At 38.5% G+C, this 12701-nt stretch overlaps 1 protein-coding gene across 5 annotated transcripts in view; it reads left to right on the forward strand.

Moving 5' to 3' along the window:
• Window positions 1–12701, forward strand: part of STXBP5 (syntaxin binding protein 5) — a 126243-nt gene that overhangs the window by 25671 nt on the left and 87871 nt on the right. For all 5 annotated transcript variants that reach the window (XM_081186298.1, XM_081186300.1, XM_081186299.1 and 2 more), the window contains exons 3-5: window positions 320–401; window positions 1429–1529; window positions 10015–10149. In XM_081186298.1, coding sequence (XP_081042424.1) covers window positions 320–401; window positions 1429–1529; window positions 10015–10149 — 318 coding nt within the window. The remainder of the gene's footprint in view (window positions 1–319; window positions 402–1428; window positions 1530–10014; window positions 10150–12701) is intronic.

Raw genomic sequence — 12701 nt, forward strand, 5'->3', positions numbered from 1 at the left:
TTAAGTATTCCTGCAACAGTGGTCCTATGTGAGAAATTCTTCACAGCATCTAAGTAGTGATGACAATGAGGCTTAAATTGCCACCAGGCTCAGTATCAAATTTTCAAGTATGAACTAGAATTCCTGTCCAAAACAAATGTTGGGGAAATAAATTCTTTAGCGCTTGCTGATTTTCAGTGTGGCTTCTATAAAAGGTTGCACCGTGGTATAACTGACATATAGAAGCTGTTGCTTAGCATAATTGTAAATAGAAAGTTTGATGTGATTATTTGCTTCCCACACAAATTTATATTGGCTAATATTCCTTAATGAAATTAAGTTTTGGTCGGCCAGGCGTTGAATGCTACTGCCAACATGACAGTGGTGCTGCAGTAATCCAGCTTCAGTTTCTGATCAATGAGGTTGGTAAGCTTGTGATACAAACATTTTTTTAAGATATAATTTTATTTATAGCTTTCATTTATACACATTTCAGTAGCTTAACAATAGTTGTAACATTTCAAACCTCGACTTACTTCCTCCTCTTTCTGCTGTTCCTTAAATTAATTTTTATCATCTCCTGCATATTCTAAATTTACTTAACCTTTCTTTTATTTATCTATTTTGATTATATATTCTTTTGAAACTGCAGGTTATTACAATAATCCTGCAAATGTCTTTCTGTTTACAATTTGTTTGTAAATATTCAATAAAGCATTTCCATTCTTTTATAAAGAGTTTGTTATCTTGATTTCTTACTCTTCTGGTAAGTTTCGCCATTTCTGCATAGTCCATAAGTTTTTGTATCCATTCTCTCATCGGAGCCGCTTCTTCTTTCCATTTTTGGGCATGATACATACAATTTTGTGTGTATTAAAAGTAGAAGGCAATCTGTTCAGTGCAAATGGTTGCGACTAAATTGACTGGAATGATGAGTTGTCAGATTACCTGGACAATAAAAATTGAAAAATTAAAATTAAAAAACTTAATTAAGAAAATTAAGAACTTATTTATGCTAATTACTGCATTCAAATTTAATGACAAACCATGTTTTTGCTGTTATGTGTGCAAACAGCCTTGGGCTTGCATTCTTCTCCCGTTTTTTTGAGCACAAGTTGAAGATGATTGAAAGCTCCCATTCCCATTTTTGGGCAATTTACCATTTGCTGGTTTGTCCAGCACTGACTCTCGGTACTGATACAGTCAAATTGATATAATGGAGCAAAGACTAACAGATTTTTTTTTAACCTAGCTTTAATGACAATAATGTATAAATTGTCATTTTCTGCTGCAAAACTGAGCAATGATATGTGGAATATTTTAAATGTGTTTGAGTGTAACTTGACTGACTCTTGAGAAGCAGTTCTAATCCCTTTAAAAATATTGAAATCACCATAATTCCAAAATATTTACAGATTCCCTTGACAAAGCTTTCCATTTTCTTTTAAGGGAGCCCTTGTGAGTGCCTTGGCTGATGATACCTTACATTTATGGAATTTGCGTCAGAAGAGGCCTGCTATACTGCACTCCCTAAAATTTAACAGAGAAAGGTAAGAATTATTTGTTGTTGTAATATTTTACAATGTACGTCAACTTTAGCTCATTTTCACACAATAGGGTGGAGGCAGCAAATGCTTTCAGTCCTGCGTGCCCTAACCATACTCTAGCCTGCTACTTCTTCATGAGCAATTTACTTGCAAATCACTTCTTCTATTGTCTTGGAGGACGTGGGGACTCTGTAAGAAATAAGAAGATAAGTGATGGTGATGGTACATTTGCTTGCTTACTGTTACATAGCAAGCAGGTGCCAGCCCAGCTGGGAAGTGGGAGGGGGGAAAAGGAGTAACAACATGGGCATTGGACTTTTCTTTCTTTCTAGTTCTTTCTATATTTTTGTATTCTCTTGCTTCTCTGCCTCTTAGAATTCAACTTCAGTAGCAGAAACGAAGAAGCATTTTTAGGCCCCATTCTTGAAAATGTATCTCAAATACCTAGCAGTGGGTCAGCTTTTGCTATCTAGATCTATGTCTGACCAACATAAATACACAAACAGGAGAGTCCTTGTTCTCATCTGTGAAGTGTTGGCTGGGGTAGGGTTGGAGATACTGTTATCTCTACTGTCTCCAGTGCCTCCCACCTCATTATCATTCGTCCCACCAGAGGAGTGCTTCTACTCTTGAGGTTCTCCTGACACTGTTCATCTGTCTCCCATCTTTGCAGCCACACTTTTCCTACCCTTAATGTTGTTCACCTATTTAAATCTGACTAAAAGACAAGAGAAATAAGGCTTCGTAGGGCTGGGGCTGTCGATTACTCTCTTCGGTTTCTCCCTTCCCTGTTAGCAACTCAGCTACTGGCTTGCCTTTGGTTCAATACTTCTTCTTTTTTCATAAAAATGGACATCTCATATCATTCTTTATGTCCATATGAAAAGAGGATTCCATTCTAGGCAATCCTTGAAATACTGGTCAGTCCACTAAGAAACAGATAGGGTGTATCTGTGTGTATGCTCACAAATCAGCCTTTTGTAGAAATCAGAGGCAACATGCTGCCTCGAGTAGCAAAATGTCTTGGACCAGTTGGGCAAGCACAAATATATATAAAATAATATATATATATAATATGCTTTTGTGAAGGATGGAAGCTTCCTAGAACAGACCTACACAGCATATGCTCTCCTCTAAGTCAAATGGAGCCAACTAACCCAGCAGATACTAAAGAAATTTCCTGTGTTTGCTTGCCTGTTTAGAATTGTTTAAAAGCCTGGGGAGAGAGGGCTAGTCAAATGCCTGGTACATGACAGTTCAGTTGAAATTTGTGTAGTAGCTCACAAGATAAGCATGCCAGTTGTGCTAAATTTTTAATCCTTGTATCTATGAGGCAGTTAACATTTTTGTTGCTCAAGAAGTAGTATTCTAGTCCCACTACCACATTTTCCCAAGCTTGTGCAGAATCCATACACACCTCTATAAATACATAATGAAATAAATGTGGTCTTATCCTGTAGTGGATTTTTATGAATACACTTGGCTTATCTGTACATCTCCAAAATGTCAAGCTTACAATGGGAATTTCTTCATCCTCTTGCAAACTCATTCTCTAAGTGTGAATCTTTTGTCTCCCAAATAGCTCCACCCACATACAAAGGTATTGCCAGACTTGAGAACCTCAACATTTGCAGAAGTAAAAATTAATTATAATGAGGCTCAATTATATGCCAGCACTGTGGGCCTTGGGGAACGTAATTGGATTTCATGTGCCTTGTTGCTGGCCAAAATACTGGAAAAAACATATGTCTCCCCTGCCCATTGCTCAGTAGTCAGAAGATTTACCTACTCCAGGAACATATTAAAATGTTACCATCCATAGGTGGCATGAATACAATAAACACTCAGACATTTGGGATCCATATTTAGAATTGTTTGCATAAACAACATGCCCAGCTCTGCCGGAGCTTATACCCCCCACTTTTCTTCCACTCCCTTCTCCCTTTAAGTTTGGTCTGATTGTATTTACTTTAATTGTAAACAACAACAATAACCCTTAAAAACGCAGCTGTAACTGTTTTGCTGTCAGCAAATGTGACCGGCAGATGCAGTTCCTTTTATTTCCTTTTTTCAATACTAAAGTAGTAAGATTATTTGTCAGGTTCTGTTCACCTTTGGCAGGGACAACTGAAGGTTTTGCGTTGATTGCAGAAGATAGGATCTTGTACAGTTGGTGCACCCACAAGGGCATGAATAACCAACTTAATCTCTGTCCTCTCAGCCTGATTTCACATACATTAATTATAAAATTCACCAGAATGCTTTTTAGTCAGAGACTGTGGGCAGATTCAATCATCTAGAGGTAGAGAGGAACAGAGATGGTGTTTGTGGTTGTGTTCTGGTTCCACACAGTCCAAACTGGTTGTAATAATTTAGGAAAGATGGTGAGCTCTTTCAGTGCCTAGAGATCTTCTTGGTCAGGAACACAGTCCACCCAGATCTAGGGTGATTGTGACTCTTCTGGCAATAGAAAGAAGGGGCCTAGAATGTTAAGGCTACAACAATAGTGTTGTTGTTGTTTAGTCATCTTAGTTGTGATTGACTCTCCATAACCCCATGAATCAGAGCATTGGAAACTATCACTTTCTTCTCGAAGCTTCTCCTTTTTTATGTCCATGGAGTTTTCTTGGCAAAATACTGGAGTGGTTTGCCAGTTCCTTCTCGAGGTGGATCACATTTAGTCTAAACTCTCAGCTATGACCTGTCCATCTTGGGTGGCCCTGCACGGCATAGCTCATAGCTTCTTGGAGTTATTCAAGCCCCTTCACCATGACAAGGCAGTGATCCATGAAGGGGTAACAATAGTGTAGTGGTTACCTTTCTGGCGTATACTGTAGAACTTGAAAATATTGCATTCATTAGGTAACATGTAAGGGTTTGTGAAGGGATGCCTGTGTTTCTGCAGTCATACTTGGATCAGGGGTTGCCTCCAAACACCCTGAAGTGGATAGTCGTGGTATTATGCTCTGCTCTGTCTTGTGCTGCTGGAGCATCCCTGGATTGCCACTCCCACATTGAGTGCTTCTTACAGGGGAAGGCTTTGCTTAAGCCATCTCCAGTTCATTGCTATCCCACCTGGGGTCTTCATTAAGTTCCTGATGAAAGCACCCTTTGAACACATGTGCACAGTGCCTCTGAAGTGGTTGAGCTGAAAGGTGCTGTTTTCTGGTGTCAGTAACATCAGTCCTTGGGGGATCTGAGCTTGTGGGCACCCTCAGCACTTATGGAATTGTGTATCTTTCTTGAGGACTCAGTGGTGCTTTGCATGGCTCAGCATATATGTCCAAGGTAAATTCATTTATTTCCCATAGAGCTGGTGCTGTCTGGAGCTCACACTTCCCAAGGAACATAAGTGGCACTCCCTGGATATCGGCTGGGCCTTATACAAATAGCTTAAGCATACAAGAGACTTTAGTCAATAGATTACCCGCTTGTTTCTGTCCAGCCCAATACAATGGGAAATAAGGTTTTGTTGGCTATGTAGTTATCATGGATTAAGGTGTATCTCCAAGTGTTATGATGTTTCTGCTGCTGCTGTGCCTGGTGGGGTTGCTGCCAATTATACAAAAAAGTGCTTCTTCCTCTTCTGCCTTTGGGTCTAATGTTCGGTTGTGGGACATTCAGTTGTGGGACATTTGCAGAGCAGCCACAAGCTAAAAATGTGTATACATCTGCTGAAGCATCTTTTGACTGGTGTGTATTGTAACACATAGTTTGTAAGTAGTTTCCAGGCTACAGCATACCTACCTGAGATTGCTTTGGTATATTCCTCCTCCACTGCAAAAATATGGACTTACTGTGAGAAGTTCATTTTCAGCTGGGAATGGAAGGGATCTGAGCCACCCTGTGATTGGTGTCACTGCAGTGGGGAGAAGTGCTGTTGCCAGTACAATACAATGCAGTCACTTGCAAGACAGGGAGCTCCAAGGGCTATTCTTCACCCCTTATGGTTTTGTTTGTTTCTATTGCTACAGTGGTACCTCGGGATACAGACCCTTCAGGTTACAGGTGCTTCAGGTTACAGACTCCACTAACCCAGAAATAGTACCTCGGGTTAAGAACTTTGCTTCAGGATGAGAACAGAAATTGTGCGGCGCCACAGCGGCTCCATTAGCTAAAGCGGTATCTCAGGTTAAGAACAGTTTCAGGTTAAGAACAGACCTCCAGAACGAATTAAGTTGTTAACCCGAGGTAACACTGTACCTTGTTCTGTTTTTATTGTTGCCTTGTTATTCTTGGGGTGCTATTCTGTTAGCTTTGGCACTTACAAACCAAGCCCACCCAGACTAAATGCCGGCAGTTTTTATAATCTTGCCTGCCTAGTGTAGAAAGTGGGGGGGACAGCCCATCCAAGGGCCTCCTTTATCCCTTGCAGAAAATGAATTTGTCATGGTAAACCAATATTCTGCACTAGTAACATAGATAAAATGTAACACTTGATTACTAGCAATTTAGGAAGTGTGGAAAACCAATTTACAAGAAGAGCTAAAATTTTAGGGTGAAAAGTCTACCAAACAGACGCCTAAACATTTTTCCTTGAGAGAAGCCTTGTTTTTTCATGTCACTAAGAAAGGATAAGATTAGAGGCTTCTGTTGTCTCTTTGCTTTTTTCTCTGTCAAACAGAGCATGGAACTTATTGCCAAAATTAAACAGTGTGGCAACTTCATTCTCTTAACTCAGAGATTATATTTTCCTTCCTAACGAAGAATGTGAGAATATCCTTTAATTTAGTTTCTTCTGAACACTTTAATGTCCTGAAGAATTAGCTAAATAGTGCAACTTTTGTTATACTTTTAGTACTCTAAAGAAACGTTAGTGAACTGATATGAAGGAAGAATGCTGAAGAAAAAGGTGCAATTGTGACCTAGTTTACAGTATTTTCCATTAACTAACACTGTACATAGATTTTTAAAAAGATGCATCATAAATGCTTGACTATGCATTTTTAATAAATCAATTAAAATACTCTTTACTACGTACCAGGCACTTCCATAAGTTATTAACATAATGGCTTAATGTTAAATTTAAAACATTAAGTGCAAGCTCTTGTCTATATTAAAGTGCATTCAATAAAATAATGCTTCATGTTCCAAACTAGCCTTTTCCCTCTTAAATGTAACTCTTGGAGCCTGGTTAGTTTTCTGTTCTGTCCATTCAGAAATCTCACTAAACCATAGTTTTCACTATTTGTTTCCATGAGGCTGTGTCTCTGTTGAATTTCTAGATAAGGAGCTGAAAAGATGGTGCCATTTCAGTGCTGGGTGGATACAAATTGTCCATTTAGTCCAGTTTTAGGCCTGAAAAGGAAATCCATGCTTACTGTAGTGGGTAATCTAAACAGGGAACTATTGGGAGTAGACCTTGTTGAATCTTTTGGAGCTCTGTTACATTTTTATACCTTTGACAATGCAGTTCAATTTGTATTACAATAAGATATCAACATAACAAATAATAGAAGAAATAAAATAAAAAATCAATATGAATACTTTGTATGGATATACCAGACCATCTACCGGTAAATAAATGTTCTGCAGACCACATTTTGGGAACTTCTGGTCTAAGGCATAGCATCATAGATATATGCCAGATGTCCAGAGGGAGGAAATTCCACAAAATAGATGTAGCAATGCCCAAAAATAAGGCATAGCCTTGCACCCTTGTTCCATTGTCACCTTTCAAGAAATTCTCGAGCTTCCTAAAGATGTGATGCCGTGTCATTTCTTCCAAAAGAAGTCTTAATTTCTAAAGTACATTGTTTATTGAACAGGGTGACTCTTTTGTCTTTCACCATTCTACTTTATGCTTAAATTCTGTAAAACCCGTATCTCTTTGATGTTTTCACATATTCTTTCCTATCTGCCTGGCCAATAGTAGATAATTTGTCTAGGCATACCTAGACAAAAAGCGTAATGCGTTTCTGTTTTTTCTGTTGTCTTGAATCCCTGGGTGGCTAGTCTTCCAGATAGCATTGAATGTACTGGAACAAAATACATATTAAGAAATCATAGGATGGTTAATCTCCTAATTTCATCAGGCCCTTGCATAGTCACCCCAGCAGCATTTATTGTGGGGAGCACATAAATGGTGGTTGTAGAACATTTGGACTGTGCAAACCTTTAAGTGACACAACAAGGTGAATGCCTGCATTTTGGTTATAGAACTAAAGCAGATTTGTTTGTCAATACCTTTTACATTGTTGCTACCTAGAAGCTGGCAATATTGCTCTATGCAAAGCAGCTGTGTGGAAAAAGTAATGTTTTGCCTTGTACAGCTATGGACACAACTACACATTTCTGAGCCATTGCAGTTGCATGAATCACCAATGGGAAGGAGCAGTAGTAAATGTGGATGTGCTGAAGCAGACATTGCAATCTCCATAGAATTGCATCCACAGGATTACTTGGGATACTTGTATAGCAGGATTCTGACATCCCAGCTGTATAATTTGTCTGGGAAAAGGGAAAGAGATATCTGTTTTCTCAGGTTTTCTTTCCTGTTTATTTCTTGATGAATATGCTCCAGGAAGAGTCTGTGTCAAAATTAACAGATTTTAGCCATTTTATTTCAGCAGGCCTTGGGTAGCTTCGACCTTTATGGCCAGACTGTGTTGCCAAGTCCATCATGTGGCAGCTGTTTGGAAAAAGAGCTGCCATATGTGTGGATCTCCTTCATAATCTTCCTCCTTACCTTTTTATTTACCATATCTCCAGGCCACCTGTCAAATAGAAAATTGCCCAAGGTGGCATACATCATTAAATAACCAGTTAAATAGCAAATAAAAACAAAAACAGTATGGCTGAAATAAATAGCTTGACACAGATATAAATTAGTACAACTCTTTTGGCAAATTAAAAACCTTGGATTAAAATAATGAATTAGGAAAAGAGTGAATTGGCTTTTCACTTGAAGCATCAGTATTTGAGATTTTTACAATGAACTTCTTTTTGGGAACAGTGCAAGTTTGTTTAATTGTTACACACTACGCTAAGTTTTACAAATCATGATAAAGGTTTTGCTTAAGTAGCTTTGACAGTTTTATCAGAGGAGACATATGGCCTACAAAGGAAATCCTTTGCAAGTATCTGCAAATTGCCTCTCAAGTGACCTTCCTTAACTATTAAGACATTTATGTAAGTCATTATGCAAATTGTGCTTAGATTCAATAGGTGTTTAGCAATGTTTACTTGGATTATGGCTCTGCTGTAGCACTTCCACTTTAGGTGTACTCTATTTTGTTAGTCTGGGCCATGTCCCGAAATACCAAGACAAGATCAAGCTTTTCTTCTGAAGATGATAAATAAACAATAGTAAACAGTATGTGAGTTCTACTTACTATTAAGCAATTTAGGATATTCTCCTGTGCTCCTGGATATTGTCTTCCTCCTTTTCTGCAGATGGTCTACCAATGCAGGTCTCTTCAATGGGCCATGGGAACCTTCATGGCTATCACACCATCCATGCTATACTGGTAGGGAGCGAAAGGGTGTGTGTCGGTGGGGGGTTGAGAGAGATAATATCCTTCCCTGTATCCAAAGCCCTCCCCTCTCCCCACAACCTCTCCCCCCTAGAGGACCTCCAGCCCTAGAGCTTTCCCTAGTAAGGGTCTGGATTTGATGGTGGTTCTGCCATAGATTCTCACGTCCCTACAGCCAAAATAATGTCATTTTTTATGTACCCAGCTACAAAGTCTGTGATGCCCTTTATTGCAATTATAAATTACATTCTCTATAGAATGCTATTTGACAAAACTGCAGCTTTTAAGGAAGGAGAAAGTGAAGATCTTGGATAGTAGTTTGCTCTCAGTACTTGACAATAAATTAGATAGTTGTGAGAAATGTGGATCCGTGTGCCTTACAGATATCCTCTGACCTAAACCGAGAGTGGCTATGGATAAAATTACTGTTGCACAGCAGATCTTTGAAACAAATTCAGAATAGTGGGCACTTCAGATTTTTTTTAATGGAATGAGTCTATTCTACAAATATTCTCCATTGTTGAAGTAAAATAAAGAGACTCTCTCTCTCGGCTAAGTGGTTGTCTTTTGCTCTGATTTTTTTGTGAGAGCAGAAATGTCTTGTATACTCTTGCAGAATCATTCATCATGGATTTTCTAAGTTGTTTCATTTGTTATTTCTCATGTTTGTATAGGAACAGTTCTCCATTTCATCCCATTTTAAAGGCATAGAGACCTAGCATTCTATATGTGTTGCAGATGGGCAGCTAGTGTTCCCGTTGCATGTGTTAACAGAACGACACATTCATAAAACTGTTTTGGAGATACGGTTGAGAACTAATGATCTGTTATTGAAAAGCAGAGACCTAAGTTAGAGAAAATTTGATTTACCTGGGTGTGAATTAAACAAGCTTTTGTGAGCATAAACTCTAGACATGAAGTGCAATAGCGTGCCTTCCTTGATATTTATCGTCAATTTTAGGGTTTAGATAAGGTGCATTTTTTAATTCAATTTTTTATGTTTTGTCTTTCAGGATAACATTTTGCCATATGCCGTTCCAGAGTAAATGGCTGTATGTGGGCACTGAAAGAGGAAATATACACATTGTAAATGTGGAGTCCTTCTCTCTCTCAGGCTATGTCATCATGTGGAATAAAGCCATTGAACTGTGAGTATGGTGTACTTGAAAATAAATGTAATTTATTTGGGTATCATTCTTTTTGGCAACTATATTCTCAATTGACACAACACACAAAATGTAGATGTGTTTCTTTTTTTGGTTGTGAAGCCCTGGTTTCTGACCTGTTATGTGTACAGTGGTACCTCGCAAGACGAATGCTTCGCAAGACGAAAAACGCGCAAGACGAAAGAGTTTTCCGTTTTTTGAGTCATTCCGCAAGACGAATTTCCCTATGGGCTTGCTTAGCAAGACGAAACGTCTTGCGAGTTCTTGCGAGTTTGTTTCCTTTTTCTTAAAGCGCCTAAGCCGTTAATAGCCGCTAAGCCGTTAATAGCCGCTAAGCCGCTAATAGCCGTGCTTCGCAAGACGAAAAAACCACAAGACGAAGAGACTCGCGGAACGGATTAATTTCGTCTTGCGAGGCACCACTGTATATGTATGATACCCAGCATTAGTCATACTCAGTGCAAACAAACTGAAATAAAATGAATTTAAATAACGAAAAGCATTGGTGTCCATGGATCTACTCAGTGACTTAACTGGCTATCTCCCTATGTTGGCTAAAGTGGTAGAAATTTCCTTGGAAAATAATACTCCTACTGTTAGAATGTGTGGCACATTTCTATCCTATGGGTTTATTCAGAAATAGTATGTCTCTCTGCATTCATTGGATCATGCATGTGATCCATAGTGTAGCCAGCTGTAGGATTACAGCCTTAGTCATATGATGTAGAACACAGAGGAATTCGACGTAACACTATGGCAATCATTCCATCACCTTTTTAGCTTGCCAGATGGAAGGAGCCACTCTATCCTCCCTCCACCTGCTGTTCAGGGTGGAAGGAGGTCTCATGCCCCCCAAGCCAGTTTGGGGTGGTGCGGGAAAAGGAGAGGAGGAAGACCCATTGAACTGGTGGAAGTCCTTGTGCAAGCTTCTGCTAGCAGGACTTGTTAGTTGAACCCTGGCCAGGATCCTAGTTTCAGCATGCCAGCAAAGTAATATTTTAAACATTTGGTATGTTATTTAGATAAAAATATATTCAGTACATAATGGAATCCCTTGAAGTTTTGTTTTTTTTAAAAAAAGCACTGATAGTATTTGAAGCGCGCGCGCACACACACACACACACACACACACACACAGAGTATATATTTGTTGAGTGTCTCAGAAATTATGCAGATTGGTTTCCCTTGAATATATTAACTGGAAGGGATCTACCCATACCCCTCCAGCTCCATTATTCTCATTCTTTTGATATTTAGTGAAGTATGATTGTAATTTGGTATACTGGTTTGCTGTTCTTATTTTATACTGCAACTCTGTATTATTAGTTTTACTTTTTTCTGTTATTGTTTTTTTTGTGAGTGCATTCGTTTGTGTGCAACAGTAAAATTCAATCTAGTTTAAAGGAAGAGAGTATAGAACAGGCTGCATTTTATGATTAAGCATAGTTTCTCAAACTTCTCTTCCACTTTAGTTTCATATATGATAATAAATATCTCCTGAGTTTGACTCACATTTGTTTCATGTTTCCTTACTTATTTTTAATAAACTCCATATACCACTTGATTGCATACAACTGCTAAGTGCTTTACAAAAATATAAAATAAAAGGTTAAATTTATTGATAAAAACACTTTAGAACAAGTATTTAAAAATATTCAAAAGATAAAGTGAACAGTCACTAAAAAGAAATAAAACAAATGTAATTCTAAGCTTCATTTTGTTTATTTAACTAAACTCACTTATCATGTAATTTTTAAAACAAAAAGTTATTGAAGAGCAAGTGAGTTGAGACTGATTCATGTTGCTGCCTATCTTAGTAAGTGTATTTTTATCAGACTTGCTTGGGACATGTTTCTGTATGCCTTTGAAACTTACTGTTCAGAAAAAAATGGTATTCGTGAACACCAGTTGTGAAGAGAAAATATGACTGTAGGACTGGGTGAGGGAGGCTCTGCATTGTGTCCTGTGTCCCAGGCTCTCATCTGCAAGAGGATAGGCTGCTGTCAGTACATTGGAGTTGGCCCAGAAACTAGCATGTTTTCAGAGATGACACTTCAGGCTTTCTTAGTGGATCTCAAGGTTCTTGTAAAAAAAAAACTAACTAACTGTAGCCCAATACATACAAGATATTCAGTTAGAATTAAAGAATTCTGAGTTGAGGAATTGGTTTGATTATCAGACCTGAGCTGAATGCATTATTTGTGCCTTCTGGCTGCCTTCCCTATTTTTCATCATTTTTAGCAGTTCAACTTTTTCCCATTGTTTAACAACCAGGAAGCAAAAAATATTTCCAATTTGCTTTAAATCACCCAAAGAAGTGTTAGACTGCAGTTTAATTTTTGACACCCCTTCTGTTGGTAGTGGGGTGCCTTTAAAAGGTACTTGGGAAGGGAATAACAGATTGTATCAGAGCTTCAACAGAAAAGGCAGACCTTCCATGTGTCCGTATTTTCCAGGGACATCCCTGATTTAGAGAAGCCGTCCCGGTTTCTGATTTCATATAGGAATGTTCTGTTTTTCCTTAGGATGTCCCT

Source organism: Podarcis bocagei (genome assembly GCF_964188305.1).
Source record: "Podarcis bocagei genome assembly, chromosome: 3".
Classification (NCBI taxonomy): domain Eukaryota; kingdom Metazoa; phylum Chordata; class Lepidosauria; order Squamata; family Lacertidae; genus Podarcis; species Podarcis bocagei.